An 18,776-nucleotide genomic window follows, 5' to 3' on the forward strand; every position below is an offset into this window, starting at 1 on the left:
TTTTCTCAAAAGTAAAGCATAGTAAAGTAGAATGTTTTTCAGGTCACATGAGAAATGTTAGAAAGCCACAGGAGGTAGAGGTATTAAAAGCATTAGAGGATTTCTCATCCCTTCCTGTGTTTGTGAGTAGATTTGACCTCTGACCCCCTCTATAGTACATTGATGTTGCATAAAGGAGTGGAGAAAGGAATGCCTGTGACCGGCCACTTCCACACTTCAAACTCTCTATTGTTGTTGTTGGCTGTCCTTTCTTTTTAATAAGGTGAGACGCTAATTGCATAAATCAGTCTAGTTAAAATGCAAAATGACTTGTGTTGGTCTATTTGTGTTTATACATTTCTCTTAAGTCACCAAAAGTAAGCATACATTTACAAGCCTTATTACAAATACAATGTCAGAGAACTTGGAATAATACAAAAACAAAACAAATATACAAAATCAACTAGGACATTTTATGCTGATATCTTTTAGTTTTCTTACCTTATTCACCTGTAATGTATTGAAGTTCTTTAAAGACAGTTTTTTCAGTGTATGGGACAGAAATGCGCTATGGAGGGAACACAGATTTTAAACTCTGCACACCATTAACATGCACTAATTATATGACACACTACAGGGAAGGGAAACCCCCCAAAAGCATAATAGGGCCTCTTTAACTACACCTGTGATACTACTCTGTGTATAATTACAACATACCTATATGAGTGACTTGCAAGTATTGTCTGAAAATAAAAATAAAGTGTATAATGATAAATACATACGTGCTAAATATGATTAATAGATCATTTTAGAATAATGACACCTTTAGGCTGTTTTTGCAGTTATATAATTACAAAATAGGTGTGTGTGTGTGTGTGTGTGTGTGTGTGTGTGTGTGTGTGTGTGTGTGTGTGTGTGTGTGTGTGTGAGCATGTGAGACTTTCTAAATGAGCGAGGGAAGGTGTGTGTTTATGTTCCCAAGGTCTTGGGCAAGGCAAAGAGAAAACGGTGTTCTTGTGTCAGGTTGCGTGTTAAGTTTGTACTGCAGTTTATCAGGGAGTACATGTGTGTGTGTTTGCCGGGCTTCAGGCTCTCTGGAAAAAACAATTCCCCAAACCACACCCATCTGACAGTGCCACCCCTTCCCTCCTCTCGTCATTCACCTAAGCCCATTTATCCTTATAAGGTCATACCGGCAGCTCGGCTGGGGATTGGACAGAAAAAACAAACATTTTGATTAAGGCACACAGGTAGAGGCTTGCACACACACACATCCACACTGCTTGATACAAATCGTATCTTTGTATGCTTTTATACTGAGTGCTACCGCTTCTAATGGTGCCATTGAATTAACACAACTATATTTTACTGTGTTTTGATTCTTAGTAATTGTATTTAATTCTCCTTTTTAAAGCAAGCTTGGTTCTGCATTAAAAGGCCTGGAGTATAATACATAAAACTACTGACATAGAACCAACATATCAATTATTTATCAATCTAAAAAGTAGTAAAACTACAAAACCTGGTTGACTATAATACTATTCAAATTATGTTCAAAGTTGCAAATCAACTAAACAAAACAACTCCCTAATAGGATCCAAGGACTGTTCACACAGACAAACAAGCACATGCTGAGAGGAAGCTGCATATTCAAAAACCCTCCTATACGAACAAATTCCCAACTTCAATGCAGAACAACAAAAGGTGTTAATCTGTGGAACAACTGTAATGATGACCTGAAACACCGTGAAACTTTATTAAAACTAAAAAAACTATTCAAACACCAAACTTTAAATGGTTATGAGCAGGACCGAGGATCTCAGGATTATTGTTCGTCTTTGACGATTTTTTTTTTTTGATTACCTGTAAAGATTATTTGATTTTTATTATTATTTTATTTGTAAAAAGAGATTAATTACGTTACATTTTTAAATCGATGCAAATATCACGACCGCTGACGAGAATGAACTGAACTATGTATGACTTTCTATTAGCAATGTTTGCTAGAGGGGGTAGGACTACAAAAGCTTTCATGCTTCTCCTTTGGAACATTTATTATTTATAATTTGTAAAAAAAAAATCTTTGTTAACATGTTAATAATTGACTTTAAAAAGGTATAAAGAAAACATCTAAAATAACGATAAAAGTCAGGAGTGATGATGTAATGTTGTGTCACACTAGACATGCTGCTTATAAAATCTTGCAAAAACACAGTGCATACCTGTCTCTGCGTTCACACAACACTGTTTGTTTACATGTGTTCTCAGAACCTGGAGGACTGTATAAATAAAAATGGGATTCTTAAATGTCCAAAAGAGGGTTTTCAAGATGTGGCACACATGCAGCAATTTGGGGAAGTGCTTATCAGGGACAACAGGAAGTAGCTTAGAGCAATTGTCCTCTGAGTATTTCCCTCTAGGCCACATTTTTTACAGTCATGGATTCTGCAAAAAATGTAAATCCTTTTGCCATCATCCATTAATTCTCACGCACGCTTTGCCGAGGAGAAAATAATCATCTAATGCATAAAAAGTGGGAAAGAAACTGTAATTTATCACAAGCTGTTGCCTTGAGTTGAAGACTGGAGAAACAGTGACCTCTAGCTGTCAAAAAAAGCATTACACAGTTGTGACATACATGAGTTTATTAACACACACATAATGAAACACACTACGAAATTGTGAGATTTTTGTGTCAGTAGATGGGTTCAGAGGTTTCCTTCAGCCTGAGGACTCTCCTGTACACTCCAGCTCAGATAATACGGCTCTGGATGGGACAGAAAAAAAGGAACGCGTCAGAAAAAGTAATCTGATTTATAAAAACGCCTGATGCAAGAACCTTAGTAGAAGGTTAAAATGAATTTTCACAATAAAGTCGCATGTAACTGTTGAATTATTCCAGAAGTAAAGCATTTTTTGTAAAGACTAAAAGCAAAGCAGGGTGATGGCCCTATTGGAATTTCCCAGAATTCATAGCAAATTCATAATTTCCTGTCATTTGTTAATCTAAAAGCAATGCTTCAGGGAGTTAGATGACAGTTCTTCAATTACTCATGCTTTATCCAATTTGTGCACTAACATGTTTCCTGTTGTCCTACTATAACTCCCTCCTCCTTCTCCTCCTCCTCCTCCTCCTCCTCCTCCTCCTCCTCCTCCTCCTCCTCCTCCTCCTCCTCCTCCTCCTCCTCCTCCTCCTCCTCCTCCTCCTCCTCCTCCTCACCTCTGCTTCTCGGTCAGATTAAACTCAGCCAGGGTTCTCTTGGCCAGTTTGGGTGTAGCAGACAGACAGAAGGCTGCGGACAGCTGGACCAACATCACCGCTCTCTGAGGAGACCCGTCGCTGCAGCACACCGACAGGAAGTCCTCCAGCAGCGGCTCTCTGCGGGGGAACACAGCAGGAAGTAAGAACATGAACCAGGGCAGGACGATACGGAGAGAATCACATCACAATACTTTCACCAAATACTTTGTACTTCCACTCCACTACAATTCAGAGGTAAATGGTGTACTTTTACTCCACTACATGTATTGAATACCTTTAGTTACTTTACAGATCTGTATTATTGATGGTAAATATAATCAGCCCTTAAATCAGACTTTAGTTCACCTGGAGTAAATCCAGCAGCTACCCTGCAGTATACAAAGCCATTCAAACTAGCTGCACCTTTACCAGCTCTGAGAACACTTCAATGATCAATAATTATAAAACATATCAGAGATATTATTCTGAAATGGACCAATCAAACAATGACTACTTTTACCTTTGGTAAAAGTACATTTTGATGAGAATACTTTTATACTTTTATTTGAGTAACATTTTGAATGCAGGATTTTACTGTCACAGAATTCCTACACTCTGGTACTTCTACTTTTACTCAAGTACAAGATCTGAGTACTTCTTCCATCTATATGTCTGCATGCTTGTTATGTTTATATAACTATTGTTATTCTATTTTATTTTATTTAATATTTCTAATTGGACATTTAACTTTAACTGCTTTTGATAATAGTAGTAACTTTATTGTATTGCACATTCTTACTTACTATATTAATATATATAGATGTTTCTATTTTTTTCATTTAGTTTGGATATTATTTTTAATTCTAAAATGGAGCTACCGTCACAAAACCTTTTATTGTAAAAATGTGTCTTTCAATTAAAAAAAAGTTTTCTCTTTTATAAATTATGCTATATAAATAATCCAACCTTAATCTCAGCCTTAAGAACAAAAACAAGGATGATAAATATTATCATTTAGAGGTTATTCAAAAACATTTTCCATGACGGTATTTTTCCAAAATGAAATACCAATATTTATTTGCTATATGAAAATGTTTGCCATACATTAGCGCTCTGTGGACACATAAAGGCTGTCTAAATCAGACTTGTCAGTGTTTATAGTTGTTGAAATGACTCACTCAGGGACTCTGTTCTTGGATTTGAAGAGCTTCAGCGTCTCCCTGCAAATCCAGAGAGAGAAGAGTCTATTTAAAATCATTTTTGCAGTCAAAGCTCTCCTGTGATTGACAGACAGATGCACAGCCCGCCCCCTCACCAGGCTGCTTGAGTCTTGTCGGCACGCAGCAGCAGGGAGGTGATGTTGGAGAGGGAGGATGTGCTCCACTCCATAGTGTTCTTCCTCATGTCTCCCTCCGACACACTCTTTATGTCCAAAGCACACGCTGCGAACGCCTCCTGGACCTGTACACACACAAGTAGAGTCGCTGACATTCTTCTCTGCTTTAATATGTTCCATTCTTCATCTCATCTGTGTGGCGCTGACCTCAGCACTGTGCTTGTCTCGGGCCATGAGCATGAGCAGCTCTTCTACCAGTTCAGACTTATTATCATGACCCAGGGCACGGATATCTGGAACAGAGAGAAGAAACTATCGTTATTATATCAATATATACGTTGTCTTTTCCTGGTTTTAAAGGCGGCATAAAATGATGTAATTTTCTGTATTTATCAGTCTGTTTTGGCTCATTTAATATGAGCCTTTACCAATTTAATTATTATACCCTCATCACTGGTGATTATTTATCATTATGTACACGTACCCTTCCAGATGGTGGGCAGCAGGTCCAGGCGGCCGTCTGTGTCCAGAGCCTGCAGCAAGTCCTTCAGACCCTGATGGTTCGGGTAGTACAACTGCAAACACACAACACATTTAAAATTACTGTTAGAGTTACATTAAAAGTGTCTACGTCAATTTTTTTCCAATCTTCTAACCCAGGCTTGATCATAACTACCAAATGTTTTTTATTTTTTCTTAAATATTTTTATTGAAGGCAAACAGAAAACACATTTGGTACATTAATATGAAATCACAGATACAAATGTCACAACAGTACAAAGCTATTAGTGATCAGCTTAGACTCTACTATTGTACAACAATTGACAAGCCATATATAATTGATCTTCACATGTTTAAACCACCTACATAACTACAACAGACCAGATAGCCAAAATGAGAGTTATGTACCGACTAACAGAACTAACCAAAAATAAATAAATAATAATAAATAAAAAAAATAATAAAGAATAGTAATAGTAAAACAATACAAAGACGAAAAATAAATATATATATAATATATAATAAAGAGGAAAGGGGTGGAGGGGGAGTGTCCATTAATCAGTAGACAAAAATGCGAGAGATTGGAAGAAGGTTAAGAAGGGGATGCCACTTAGTGTAAAACCTAGAGGTTTTGCCTCTTAAAGAATATTTAATTTTCTCAAGTTTTAGAAAAGACATAACATCTCTGAGCATTAGAAGGAGTTTTTTTGGATTTCCAGTGTAGAAGAAGAAGTCGTCATTGCCAATAGCGAAATGAAAGCCAGAATATCTAATTGCATCAAGCTGTGTCTATTGTAATCTTCTGGGCACCCAAATATGGCAATATGGGGACAGACTTTCACAGTGAGTGAAAGTGTTTTTGAGATAAACTTCTGCCAAAGGAAATACTAATGGGCAGGAATAGAACATATGGGATAGGTCGCAGGGAGAGGATTGACATTTGTCAAGGATGTCAATGACAGTGGGATATATTTGTGACAGACGTGCCTTTGAGAAATGAATCCTGTACAGCACCTTGAACTGTATGAGAGTGAGACGAGCACAGCTTGAGCTTGTATGAATTTTGTTAAAAGCAGCGTCCCACCAGTGATCACCTAAGTTCACACCCAGCTCAGCCTTTCCGTTTCTCAATAAAGGAGCTAAAGAATAGACTTACTTATTCTGGGTACCTTTCCACACCATAAAAAGCCAGAAATATCCTGATCAAGAGTCTTAAAAAATTGTTTAGATAGGAATAGAGGGAGACATTGGAACAAAAATAGGTACTTAGGAAGAATGTTAATTTTAACTGTTAATTTGACCTATAAGCAACAGAGGTAAACTCTTCCATCAAGGTCTGACTTGATTTTAGACATTAAAAGGGGAGAATAAATACCAAATATTGATTTATTTTCTGAATTGTTACGCTTCAGGTGCCACATTGTTCACATAATGGTTTCATTGATTCTCATACGAGACTTTTTGTACTGACCGAGGGAACGAGCTTCCTGTACCACGTCAGCACCACGTCGATGTGCTCCATCATACACAGCAGGTTGAAGAAACGCCGGCTGGAGAGGGGAGGAGAGAGGAGAGAGGAGAGAGGAGAGAGGAAAGGAGAGAGGAGAGTGGAAGGAAGGAAGGAGAGAGGAGAGGAAATATGAGAGAGGATAGGAACGTGGAAGGAAGAAAGGAGAGAGGAGTTAGAGACGAGAGGAGAGAGGAGTGTAAGGAAGAAATAAAAGAGGAGAGAGAGGAGTTAGGAGAGAGGAAGTAAGAAAGGAGAAAGGAAAGAGGAGAGTGGAAGGAAGAAAGAGCAAAAGGAGAGAGGAAAGGAAAGAGAAGAGGAGTCGAAGGAAGAAAGGAGAGAGGAGAGGAGAGAGAGGAGATTAATCTACATCATTCAATCTAATCAGTATAATTGTCAAAGCTAAAATAAATGGCTAAAAGAAGTCACCCTACCCTGAAAGACATTTAAAGCAGTTTCCCTTTGTCATGTATAAGTGTCTCGTCTTCACTATGAAGATCTTCCTTATGTCTTGTATCTTTAACTTGTTTGTGAATAAAATAAATGCTAAATGCCCCCATGCTACACACCCTTCAACATTTGGTTATTAATTATTACAAATTATATTGAAATAAGATCCTCCTAATTACTTCCTGCCCCCTGAGGCTTGGATAATGGAGGTTCAGTGTGTGTGCTTGCGTGCGTGCTTTAGTTTAGTGGAAGTTTTCTTCACTTACTAGAAAATCCCCTGGTGGTAGAAAGCTCCCAGCAGCCTCCAGTTCTCTCCATGTTCTACCAGATTATACACCCTGTAACCCAGCTCTAGGTCTTTATTGTTCAGACACTGTTGGAACAAACACAGGTTAGTTGGACTGACAGGAGAACAAAATAACAATGATTTAGGGAGACAGGATCAGGGTATCTGTGACTTTTAACAAAATGAAGACTTGGAAAAACTTTAAAATGCTAGTGTCAATTTAAATGTCACCTAAGAATACATCTGAAAATAAAAGCTAGTTATAATTTAAATTAATTCTGATTTTGATTTATAATTTAATTCCCCTTTGATTAATCATGCCTTCCTTTTTTATGTTTTTAATACTCTTAATTCAAATTATAACTAGCTTTTGTCTTCAGATGTATTCTTAGATGACATTTAAATTGACACTAGCATTTCAAAGTTTTAATTGAGTTGAGTGACAGTTCTGTTTTAGAGTGAAAAAAGTCAAATGAAAAAATAAAAATAGAACAAAAAGTATATACTAAGAAGATAGTAAAGTAAAATGTTTAATAACATATAATATAAAATATAAACACATATATTTATTTAAACCAGAACAAGTGATAAATATTTGAACAGTTTCCCTTGCGTGAATCTTAAATAATGCAGATGATTAAATGGCTTAATGGAAAAACAAGGCCTCAAATAAACCCTTTATTTTATAGTCTGACATTGCTCAAAAAAAAGGAGAAATTGACTTCAGCATGAAGCCATTTCTGATAAATATATATTTAAAAAACAAGTAACAAAAAACACTTACTATTCTCATTGCGGTTGAGAAGAATAGAACTGTAAAAAAGGAGAGAATATATCAGTAATCAGTTATAAAAGCCGAATGCAAAAATATAAACCACTCCGCTTTGTCATTGTCTGATCTAAATACCAGACATTGTTTCCTCACTTGCTTTTCAGTTTTCAAACCAAATAAGGAAGATTTATTCCCAAAATTTGCTGATTCATTCCAAACAAGTACCGCAGCATACCATCATCGGGGTCCTGGCAGGTGAAGCTTTTTCCCTCCAGCTCTGACATCACTTCCTGTAGAATGTCTGTGTTGACCGCGCCAGAGGAGGAGGCTGGAGATGAAAAAACAAAATCATTTTATACAAGTTCGCAATGAGTGGTGCAGTGATGACGTATTAGCATCGAAAGTTAGCATCCCAAGGGCTCCCTCGGGATTGTAAAATCCACATTTATGATACTTACACGTTTTGTTCAGCAGGTTGATCTCCACATATTAACACCACTTTTGTAGTACTTAAAGCATACATGCAATCATCAGACGTGAAAAGCTACCGTTAAGCTACAAACAACCTACATTACGATCAAATGACTTCACATGTCCATGGCTTAGCTAAAGGTGGCTAATGTTTGGCGTTGCAATGTTTAGACGCATAAAAAAATCTGCTGAATTCAAGGAACCAAAATTGATCAAATGCTAACTCATTCCCAGGATTTAGGAATCATTCCTGCACCACTCTATAGTGACACCCAAATCTGAAAAGGTATAGTTAGTGTGTGAAGGAGCATCACTCTCACCTGCTTTGGAGAAGGCGTTCAGGATGTGGTCGTAGGAGGCCAGGCTGGGAGCTGAACACACACAAGAATTTTTTCTTAACACAAAACTATTTTTGTTTCACGACTGTATCTCTCTGTGTGTGTGTGAGTGTGTGGGCGTGGTTACCTATCCCCATGGCCTTCATCTCGTTCAGAGTGTGTATGGCTTGTGTTTTGGCCAGAGAGCCGCAGCGCCTCAGAGCTTTGAGGACGCTGTTGAAGGTGGACAGGTTAGGCTGGACTTTCTGCTGATTCATCTGACTCAGAAGCTCCTGAAGTGGGAAAAAAACAAGTGGAGCTTTTAACAATATTACCATCAAGGGAAATGCCAACATACCACATTACCGTAATTTCCGGACTATAAGCCGCTAATTTTTGCACAAGCTTTGAACCCTGCGGCTTATAGTCCGGTGCGGCTAATGTATGAACAAAACCGGATTTTCCCCTAATTTTAGCTTGTGCGGCTAATATTCAGGTGCGCCTTGTAGTCCGGAAAATACGGTAATGACACCTAGGGTTAAAAGAGATCAGGTTTTAAGTGTGTTCAATAAAATAGTTTTGGCTAAATGAATGAACTTTATGAATAAATTGTGTAAAACACATATGGGAAAAAAATATTAAGAAATTATTATATCTTTTATTATTTATATTTAATATTTTAAATAATTTATTTCAAAATGCCTTTTACAAATGGCTGCTTTTATTTTATTTGAAATAAAATAAGAATAGTAAAAAAGTACTTATTTTACACTTAATATAAGGTTAATATTAATATTCCTCCAATATTTTTATTATATTCCATTTATTACCAGGATTTTTTTTGTTATATCTTAATTATTTATGTTGGTGCTCTTAACGATTAACCATTATTCTGGAAGATTCTTACTGATTTTACAACACAACAAGTGTAGAGCCAGATTTTACTTCATAGGGAATCGCATAAGAATGATACAATTTTAATAGTGTGGTCAAGTCAAATAAATCCCTAAATTATATCCTACAAAATGTATTGTTATTATGGATTTTTATTTCATAACATATATATTTTTAAATTATTATAAAGAATTCTTCTTTTAACATTTAATGATCTGAGTCCAAAAAGATATAGTATTTATCTGAAAGTGTAGAGCATAAGCATTTACATTTTTAAACCAACTTAACATGTCTTATTACAAGGAAACCTGATGATGTGTTGATAACACGTGCAACAGATGAAGAGTCTTACAGCGATGAGGTCCCATCTCTCGTTGTATTTGTCTCGGACGTCTGGAGCTGCGGTCACCAGAGCGTTGAAGATGTGGACGTCAGCTGAAACATAAAGGTAGATATTAGTTGTCTACTTCCAGAGCAGAAACTTCAAGAGGTTATCTGCAGGCTTTAGAGAGCCACTGAGTCCACTAGTGTAATTCTTTAACACTGTCTCGTGGTACCATCAAGTAAAGCTTACACCGACAGCACGATACAGCATCATAAAACACACAGAGAAACATAACTACAACACAGACCTTTAACCGCCTGTTAAAATAAAAACAGATGTTTAAATCACTACATTTAAAACGATTGTTGCATTTAATGAGCCTGTATTTAAATTACCTGCATACTGTACTTTGTATAAGCCAAAGAAAAATATACCAATATTATTACCTACCATGTCAAAAAATGTAACCTATTAAACTTTGCAATACGGACAATACTTAAGGAGCATAACCTCTAATTATTTAACTCTTTAATACTCAGCACTAATATCTTTATTTATACTAATAGAACGTTGTATATATTGTAATTTGAACATTTCACTGTTGTTGGTTTATATTGTAGTACAATGTGGACATTTTTACTTTAAGTTTTTATACACTGTTTTAATTCCAAACAGGGACATTTTGAGTATTCTGATTCTAATGATGATTCAACCAGCATTATCTTTTCTTTTTGTGTGTTTGTATAGAAATAATAAGCCATTTTCTCATCCTGTATTCCCTTCCAACTCACCGGTCAGTCTGTTGTTGAGCAGGTCTGTGTACATGCTAAAGGCCTTTGCATGGGCTCCGTGCTGGGGAGAGACACACACACATTATATTTAATCTAAATGCACCAGTATGACCCTCGATGTTCCAGGACCCCAGCCCTCCCTGTAGTGTGTGTTGGTACCTTGACCATGCCTCTGATCAGAGCGGAGTAGCAGCGAGTGTCTCTCTCTGGCAGCAGGTTGAAGATCCTCTCTGCGTTGTTGTTCTCCTTCCAGCTGAACTTCACGAAGTCTGAGGCCCAGCGCACCTTCCCTCTGCCCCGCCTCACCTCCTCTCCTGGCTCCTCCTGACACACACACCACACACCACACACAAAGTTCAACAACACTGGGATGTAATGGCAATCAAAAAATGCCCAACTTCTGTTGTGACTTTTTGTTCAAGTAGTTTTCTTGGAATTAGACAGCTGACACTACAGAATAGGTCATTGTTGACATGGAAACTCAATTATTTTTTAATACAAAACAGCAATGGAGAACCTATTGGCTGGTAGTTGATAATGGAAATAATTGTTGTTTCTTTGAACTCCACCCTCAGGTTTGGATCAGCGATGACTCACCATTTCTTCCGTCTGCGCCCCCCCCTCCTCCACAGGGTCTCTGTCGCAGTACAGACAGATCAGGTCCAACAGGTCATAGGTTGTTTCCATGGAGATTGTGGTGCCTATAACAATTTAATCAAAAAGTAAATTTAGCAACATCACTAAAAAAGAGAATGTGTGTGTGTGTGTGTGTGTGTGTGTGTGTGTGTGTGTGTGTGTGTGTGTGTGTGTGTGTGTGTGTGTGTGTGTGTGTGTGTGTGTGTTCTCACCAGACTGCAGTAGTTGGTCGTACATTTCAACAGCAGCTGTAACTTTCCTCAGGTTGATTCGCTCCTTCAGCGCCTCCTCACTCACATCCTCCAGGAGCAGTGACACCGTCTCTGGCATCAGACACTACACACACGCACACACTCCATGTTAAAAAATGTAAAACAGAAAACAACCAGACTATGACAGTAGTGCAGCGAAACTGCCACAACTCTCTAAGCTTTACTTCTCATTTGCTACAGTCTAACTGGCGGCGGTTGAATAGCTAAAAAATAATACATATGTGTTTTCCTGACTAATTTTCCTTTACCTGGATGAAAAACGTCATGAGGTTAAGGAGAGATGTGATCAATCAACTCCCTTTATATAGAAAAAGAGTGCATCGACTAACTTTTTGCTTATTCAAGTAAGGATTCCTGTCACAACCCCCTGAAAGTATGTTCCATTATTCAATGTTTTTTTATATCCGTTTTTGATTATTAACCTAAAATAATGTGGTAAAGTTTTATTTAATCCCTCAGTACTGTAAATACCCTACAAATGAATGTCTGAAGCTACTTAGGTCATAAAGACAGCGGTAGCTAAGTAGCTAAATGTCTCCTGAACATCATCATGCTGAACCATTAGCCCTCTTTAGTGTGTGTGTGTGTGTGTGTGTGTGTGTGTGTGTGTGTGTGTGTGTGTGTGTGTGTGTGTGTGTGTGTGTTATCTTACCGGTATATGTGGTTCAGCGAAGTCTCTGGTGAAATACTTGGGATTATTGTTGATAAAGAACTTGGCTGCAGATTTGCCGGACTCCTGAGAGAGAGAGTACATCTTCTGCAGAGAGACAACAACGACACATGATTAGTTTCAACATTAATGAGTTCTCAACGGGGTCAAAATCAGAAATACACGGATGGTGTTAAACTGTGTTGAAAACTGAAATATCGTACCGTATTTGGCTTTTTTTAAAATAATTAAATTGGCAAAGGAAAGAACTTTCTTGAACACCATACTTGTTTCAATGAAGGAACAAGTACATAAATGAGGTGCAGACATAATTAACCTTATTAATAACACCTGCACCTTTCCTGCTGGGTAACTCCCCTCCATGAATAATCCTTATTTTAGTTTTAATCAATTATTTACTGTGTATACCGGGTAAAAAAATGAAGAAATGGATTATGGAGGAGGATCTTTTGAGTAAAATGCTTTTTTTTATTAGAAACAACATATGCACCAAATTCTTTTTATAGCCTATCTAAGAGTTGACTTTATTCTAAGTTAAATAAGCAGGATTTTAATATAACCATAGTCTGTTAAAATTGGATAAACTGCATTCACAGTTGTAATCAATTACAATTAGCATTAAAATGTACAGAAATAGAAGTACTCATTCTTATGGAGTATTTCGAAATACTATATACAGTACCAGTCCAAAGTTTGGACACAACTTGTCTACCTCATGAAGATGAGTGTGCAAAGCTGTCATCAAGAAAAAGGGGGCTACTTTGAATAATCTAAAACATAACTCATATTGCGTAACACTTTTTGTTTACTACAGAATTCCATGTGTTCTTTCATAGTTTTCGGTATTAAACTACAATGTAGAAAAATATATAAATAAATAAAAAACATTGAATGGGAAGGCGAGTCCAAACCTTTGACTGGTACTGTATATATATATATATAACATGATTATATTAGAATTATTGATGCATTCTTGTGTTCATCACAGCTGGCACAGTAAATGTGGGTTAACATAACCTATTATAATGTATCCTTATTTATTAGGTAATTTATTTTGTATTAATAACCTAAATCTGCAAAGCAGCTATAAACTAGGTTTGTAAAATAAATGTAGTAGAATAAAAAGTGCATTTGAAAACAAAATGTAGCGGAGTAAAAGAGTAAAATAGCATAATGTGAAAACGCTCAAGTGAAATATCAGAAGCTTAAATGTAACCAGAAGTAGACTACTTGAGTAAATGTACTTAGTTACATTACATCGCTGTTATTGTTGTAAGAACTAATAGATTAAGATTCAAAAACCCATAAGTCCATTTATGAGGGGATACAAATGACAAATGGGAATAGGTTTTGGCATGTTTTTCTGACGTACAAACTCATTCATTGTCCTGGGCGAGAGGAAAGGATCATCCTGGAAGTTGTATGGATATGCTGTAGGATCCTAGAAGCAGAAAATAATGAAAAATATCAACAAACAGGCACATACACAGATAGACCAGCAAACTTTTCCAGTGAAAGATCATCAGAAGCAGCTCTCACCCTGCCCACGGTCGAAGACAGAGCCTCCAGCACCGCTTCTTTGCTCCTGTTCAATAACAAGTGGCATTCATTAGTCTGGCATAAAGACTCCTTATACAAATGTGAAATACAAATCCTGACTTGATTTACAAAATGTATGTAAATGGGACTCAGGATGTGGACACCTACCATGTTTTCTTCCTGGGGATGACAATAGTATCTGGAGGTTCTGCAACAAAAATGGGAAAGAGGGTGCGATTCAAGGTAACATCACTGATATATTACAATATATTATAAGTAGCGCTTTGAACAACTAACAGAGGGGTAAGGGATTGGAATCAACTCCAATTTTCCAATGTAAAGGATCAGTTTTTCTTTTTTGATGTCAACAAATGTATGTGTTTGTCCATCTTCTTTCTACTTGAGGTTCATCCTGAAGTCTAGAAGTAAAAATTGGTCCTGAATTTTAAGTTTGTTCCTTTTTTAAAAGACAAAACATTTACCCTAAAACAGATATAATTAAAATCAAACATCACTCAAATAGTATTGTGTTTTGACAGATTTTAATTCAGCTGCAGATTGAAGCATGATGGTTCTAGTGTGTGACTGTTCGATAAACTCAAAATAAAGTGCATGATGAACTTTTAAAAAACATGACACCCTGTGCTAAAGTGGGGCTTATGTTTCTGAAGAATGAAAAGATGAATAAGGCATATTCACCGTATATTCGTTCATCCATCTGATGAATGCTTTCATGTTTTTCATAATATATTAAAAAATAATCATCCATATCAGGTTAGCAGAGCTGGATCAAGTACTATTGGTAAAGTATATTGATGTGTTAATGTGTTCATCACAGATGTTAAAGGTGGCGCTAATATAAATAGTTGATATACGGCTGCTGGATACCTTAACCTATAGTTGTATATCATAGTTAATTTATTAGTTTTAATTATGTATATTCATTTTTTTAATAAATGTAGTTTAGTTAAAAAGTACAATATTGGCTTCCAAAATGTAGTGGAGTAGAAGAATAAAGAGGCATAACATGGCTATACCTAAGGTAAATACAAGTACCCCAAAAACATAGGTACGTGCAGTACTTCCAGTACTCCCGTATTTGCACATCTGTACAAAAGCTGCCTCTCATCCACTTTCCATAACAATACTGCACATATTTTATTTGATGAGGAACTTGGCAATAGTATACTGCACATACTATTTTGTACGTTTACATAACGTGTAAATAATTGTTCTATATTTTAACGTAGAATGGTTTCAATTGTTTTTACTTTATGTATATGTATGCACCATGTACAATAAGGAAAACTCCTTGTTTGTGTTAACCTTCTTGGCGACAAACCTGATTCAGATTGATTTCAATACGTTACACCACTGCCTGCGGGTAAACTTGTAAACATGAGCATTAACACTGATACAATTTTACTCAAGGATTTGGACTCTACATTGGAAGCATTTAATGACAAGCCGTTGACAAAAGGAGGGCAACATTTAGCAGCAGTTATGACGCAGTTCAGATTTTCTGACAGTGATATTGTCTGTAGTGACACTGTATCAATCGTGACCAAAATCTTAATCCAGAAATTACCTTTATTAGCTTCTGCGGCTTGTTGTCGCAGAGCTGAAGTCCAACCAAAATTCCTGGAAAAAACAAAACACATTAAGTAAAAGACGGTAAACTTTGGATATGTTATCTCTACTTAAACTTTTCACATCCCCTGATCAGTTGTCATGCACATCTCACGCAGGGCAGTCAGTCTAAAACATGGTGTTGTACTGTTTTGTTGTCTCTGGTAATTTAAGAATTGTCTTTTGTCCTTTTAATAACCTTTAACTTTGTTTTTTGACTTTTGCAGTAATTAACCTGTATTCTATTTCCTCTTGATATATTCTACATACATGCAAGCATTTGGTTCAAGAGGTATAGAGGGTAAATCCACTAATCGGTAGATCACAGGTTCGATCCCCGCTTCCGCCACTGTCCCTGTGCAAAACACTTAATGCCAAATTGCTCCCCAGCAGTAAATAAATATGTTTGAAAGGAAACATGTTGGCATGTTGTGTTAGCGCTTTGGTGTGCCTAAAGAAGGCGTTATATAAATACAATTTCAGTTCAGAAAGACATGACCTCCTGTCAAATGATGCTAGCTGCAGCTGTAGTTCTAGTACATTGACTCCAATTAATATAAACTATAATCGACTGAATTATATACTGCTTTAAAATAAACATGTCTTACCTGGGACTCCATAGCTGCTCGAAATTATTTAGCAAAAGTCGGCTGTTTCTTTGGATATAATGCCCTACGTGCCTACCGGGCGCCGCCATGTTGGTACTGACTGAGGGCTTCTGGGAGGGAGAAACTATGTGGGCTCAGGAAAGGGGAGAGTACAATAGTAACACATTGTATATTAAAGAAATACTACACTTAATTCAAACGATTCGTTGAGCAAGTTACAATTGTAACGCAAAGTATTTCATTACGATAGCAAAGTATTCCCTCACTTTGTTGAAAACTCTATCTATCTGTACTTGTCTCCCCCCCCACTTGTACGTTTGGTCCGACGGTCCCACGTGCCGACCAGGAACAACTGAGTGTCGCATGTGGTGTTACTGTACGCCATGATTTTATATCAATAAACTTCTCAAAGCTCGGTCTAACTCTCCGAAAATGTTGTTTAGTAAAGAAGTGCCATGGCGGCGGCTGGAAGGCCTGTCGTTTGGCATGTACTCAGCCGAGGAGATAAGGTGAGTAATGAAAGCTTGTTAGCTTTAGGACTTAATGCTAAACATGAGTTCAAAACAACATGCCTGCTCATAGCAGCATGCTGTAACGTCATGTTGTAGTCGTTTTCTCGCATATTGCACACATATTTGAGCTAGGAGTTGTTATGTCAGTGTTCATAATAGATATTTTGTATTTGATTTTGTATGCCAATTCATTTATTCCTATTAAATTGGTTAGTCTTCTGTTCTTACTTTACATATCTTGCTGTGTTTTACCTTGCATGTCCTTCCAGTTAAAACATGCATATATATTATTTATCTGTTACTTCGAATGCTCGCTATATTTATTGTTTTGCTAAACACTTTGCTACTTTGTTTTAAGTACTAAAAATAGATCTATTATTTTATATCATATTTTTTTCATTTCCTTCCATGTCATTATCGATCTTTATTCTCACCTACTTTGATTTGACCATGGATTCATTCATTAAGGACCTTTTAAGATGACACTAAACCTAGTTAATTCTAATATTGTTATTCTGTGCAGTGGTACAATAACCCAAAAATGGATATGAATTCCAAAATAATTGTGCAGTCTGTTATTATAATGATGCATCTTTCCCATCTCCTGTCCAGGAAGCTGAGTGTGAAAACGATCACTAACTTCAGGTTCCTGGATGCCGTGGGGAATGTGGCCCCTAACAGCCTGTACGATCTGGCACTGGGACCAGTAGACAGCAAAGAGGTACGACTCCACTGAAATACTATAACTTGCACACGTGTGTTGTATGATACAGTAATGACACATCTGTTAAATGTTGTACATGTATCTGTTGCATACATGTTGTACTTTTAGAAAGCAATCATGTTTTATTCTGTTATTGTTTTTCCCAGGTGTGTTCAACCTGCTGTCAGGACTTCAACAACTGTCCTGGTCACATGGGGCATGTGGAGCTTCCTCTACCTGTCTATAACCCGCTGTTCTTTGATGTAAGCTGATCCACGAATGCACCACACACCTGAACATACACATGAACTACAGAAATATTTACTTTATTACTTGGTGTGATACTGTCAATGTTAGACTAAACTTAGGGGTTCAATTCTGATATATTAGTATTACCTTTCATTCAAAGCAAGTCACTGAAATGTATAATGATTTTCAAATACAGAAGGGGCTTTCTGCTCATTTGACTGATTATAATTCCTTCTTATTGTTAAGAGCGGAAGTTATTTGTTGATTCCTTTATTAGTTCTCTAAACATTTCATAAACCATAAATTATTATGTGAACAAAATGGAAAAAATCCTGATCAAGTTGGATTAGATTCTTTGGAAATGTAAAATTGTTGGTTGAACAAAACAATTAAGGTCATAACTTTCAGATGGGCAATATGGGTTTATGTATTTTAAAAGATCATCTAATTAATTATGATTAGTTTCAGGCTAAAACACTTTCTAAATTAACAATCTCTGTGTTTAGGATTTTTGTGCTAATATTTTTGCCCAGTAAAATAACGTTATTATTTCTTTGAAATTAGATTTTTCTTTCGTTTTTACTTCATGTTTAGTGCTTCCTTTTAGTAAGTTACTACATACCTCATGTGTCCTTGTGTTTATTATTTATGTGTTAATGTTTCATTATTTATTTGTATAGCATTTTGTGACTTTTCATCATTGAAATTGAATATATTTGGGACTTTTGGTCGAACAAAACAATTGAAGAAATTACCTTCAGATATGCAATATAGATTTATGTATTTAAAAAAACAATCAGTGAAAATAGTTATTTGTTGGCTTAATCACTTTATTATTCACCAATATCCTGCTTTTACACATTCCTTTAATCCTTCCTCTCCCCTCCTCCATCAGAAACTGTACCTGCTGATCCGCGGCTCGTGTCTCTCCTGTCACATGCTGACGTGTCCCCGCGCCGCCATGCACCTGCTGCTCAGCCAGCTGCGGCTCCTGGACCACGGGAACATGCAGGAGGTGTACCAGGCGGAGCAGGTCCTCGGACAGGTGTGGAAACTATTGATGGAGACTAATACACATGGGGGGGGGG

At 36.8% G+C, this 18,776-nt stretch overlaps 2 protein-coding genes across 2 annotated transcripts in view; one reads left to right on the forward strand and one right to left on the reverse strand.

Annotated features, from left to right (window-relative positions):
- Window positions 1-2,606: 2,606 nt before the first annotated feature.
- On the reverse strand, window positions 2,607-16,489 carry ptcd3 (pentatricopeptide repeat domain 3). The gene is made up of 23 exons (XM_063876538.1): window positions 16,225-16,489; window positions 15,576-15,628; window positions 14,156-14,195; window positions 13,988-14,033; window positions 13,821-13,889; window positions 12,431-12,535; window positions 11,719-11,842; window positions 11,468-11,571; window positions 11,030-11,194; window positions 10,871-10,931; window positions 10,107-10,189; window positions 9,009-9,153; window positions 8,864-8,914; window positions 8,308-8,400; window positions 8,085-8,113; window positions 7,281-7,387; window positions 6,529-6,607; window positions 5,041-5,131; window positions 4,764-4,849; window positions 4,536-4,681; window positions 4,399-4,440; window positions 3,200-3,358; window positions 2,607-2,746 (listed from the first exon to the last, which is right to left on the reverse strand). Exons 1-23 carry the CDS (start codon window positions 16,311-16,313, stop codon window positions 2,701-2,703), a joined length of 2,013 nt encoding a protein of 670 aa, XP_063732608.1. The 5' UTR covers window positions 16,314-16,489; the 3' UTR covers window positions 2,607-2,700.
- A 73-nt stretch (window positions 16,490-16,562) lies between these two features.
- Window positions 16,563-18,776, forward strand: part of polr1a (RNA polymerase I subunit A) — a 38,950-nt gene continuing 36,736 nt past the window's right edge. Inside the window, exons 1-4 of the mRNA XM_063876537.1 lie at window positions 16,563-16,733; window positions 17,349-17,457; window positions 17,607-17,702; window positions 18,584-18,733. Of these exons, the coding sequence (XP_063732607.1) occupies window positions 16,657-16,733; window positions 17,349-17,457; window positions 17,607-17,702; window positions 18,584-18,733 (432 nt within the window). The 5' untranslated portion in view covers window positions 16,563-16,656. The remainder of the gene's footprint in view (window positions 16,734-17,348; window positions 17,458-17,606; window positions 17,703-18,583; window positions 18,734-18,776) is intronic.

The sequence above is a fragment of the Eleginops maclovinus genome, chromosome 23, assembly GCF_036324505.1.
Source record: "Eleginops maclovinus isolate JMC-PN-2008 ecotype Puerto Natales chromosome 23, JC_Emac_rtc_rv5, whole genome shotgun sequence".
Classification (NCBI taxonomy): domain Eukaryota; kingdom Metazoa; phylum Chordata; class Actinopteri; order Perciformes; family Eleginopidae; genus Eleginops; species Eleginops maclovinus.

What these genes read in the sequence shown, in the direction of transcription:
- ptcd3 (XM_063876538.1), bottom strand. Translation starts at nt 16,313, where the DNA reads ATGGCGGCGCCCGGTAGGCACGTAGGGCATTATATCCAAAGAAACAGC. An exon ending in ATCCCCAGGAAGAAAACATG is followed by an intron (nt 14,034 to 14,155) that starts GTAGGTGTCCAC and finishes GTTATTGAACAG; the next exon opens with GAGCAAAGAAGCGGTGCTGG. An exon ending in GCTGCCCACCATCTGGAAGG is followed by an intron (nt 4,850 to 5,040) that starts GTACGTGTACAT and finishes TCTCTGTTCCAG; the next exon opens with ATATCCGTGCCCTGGGTCAT.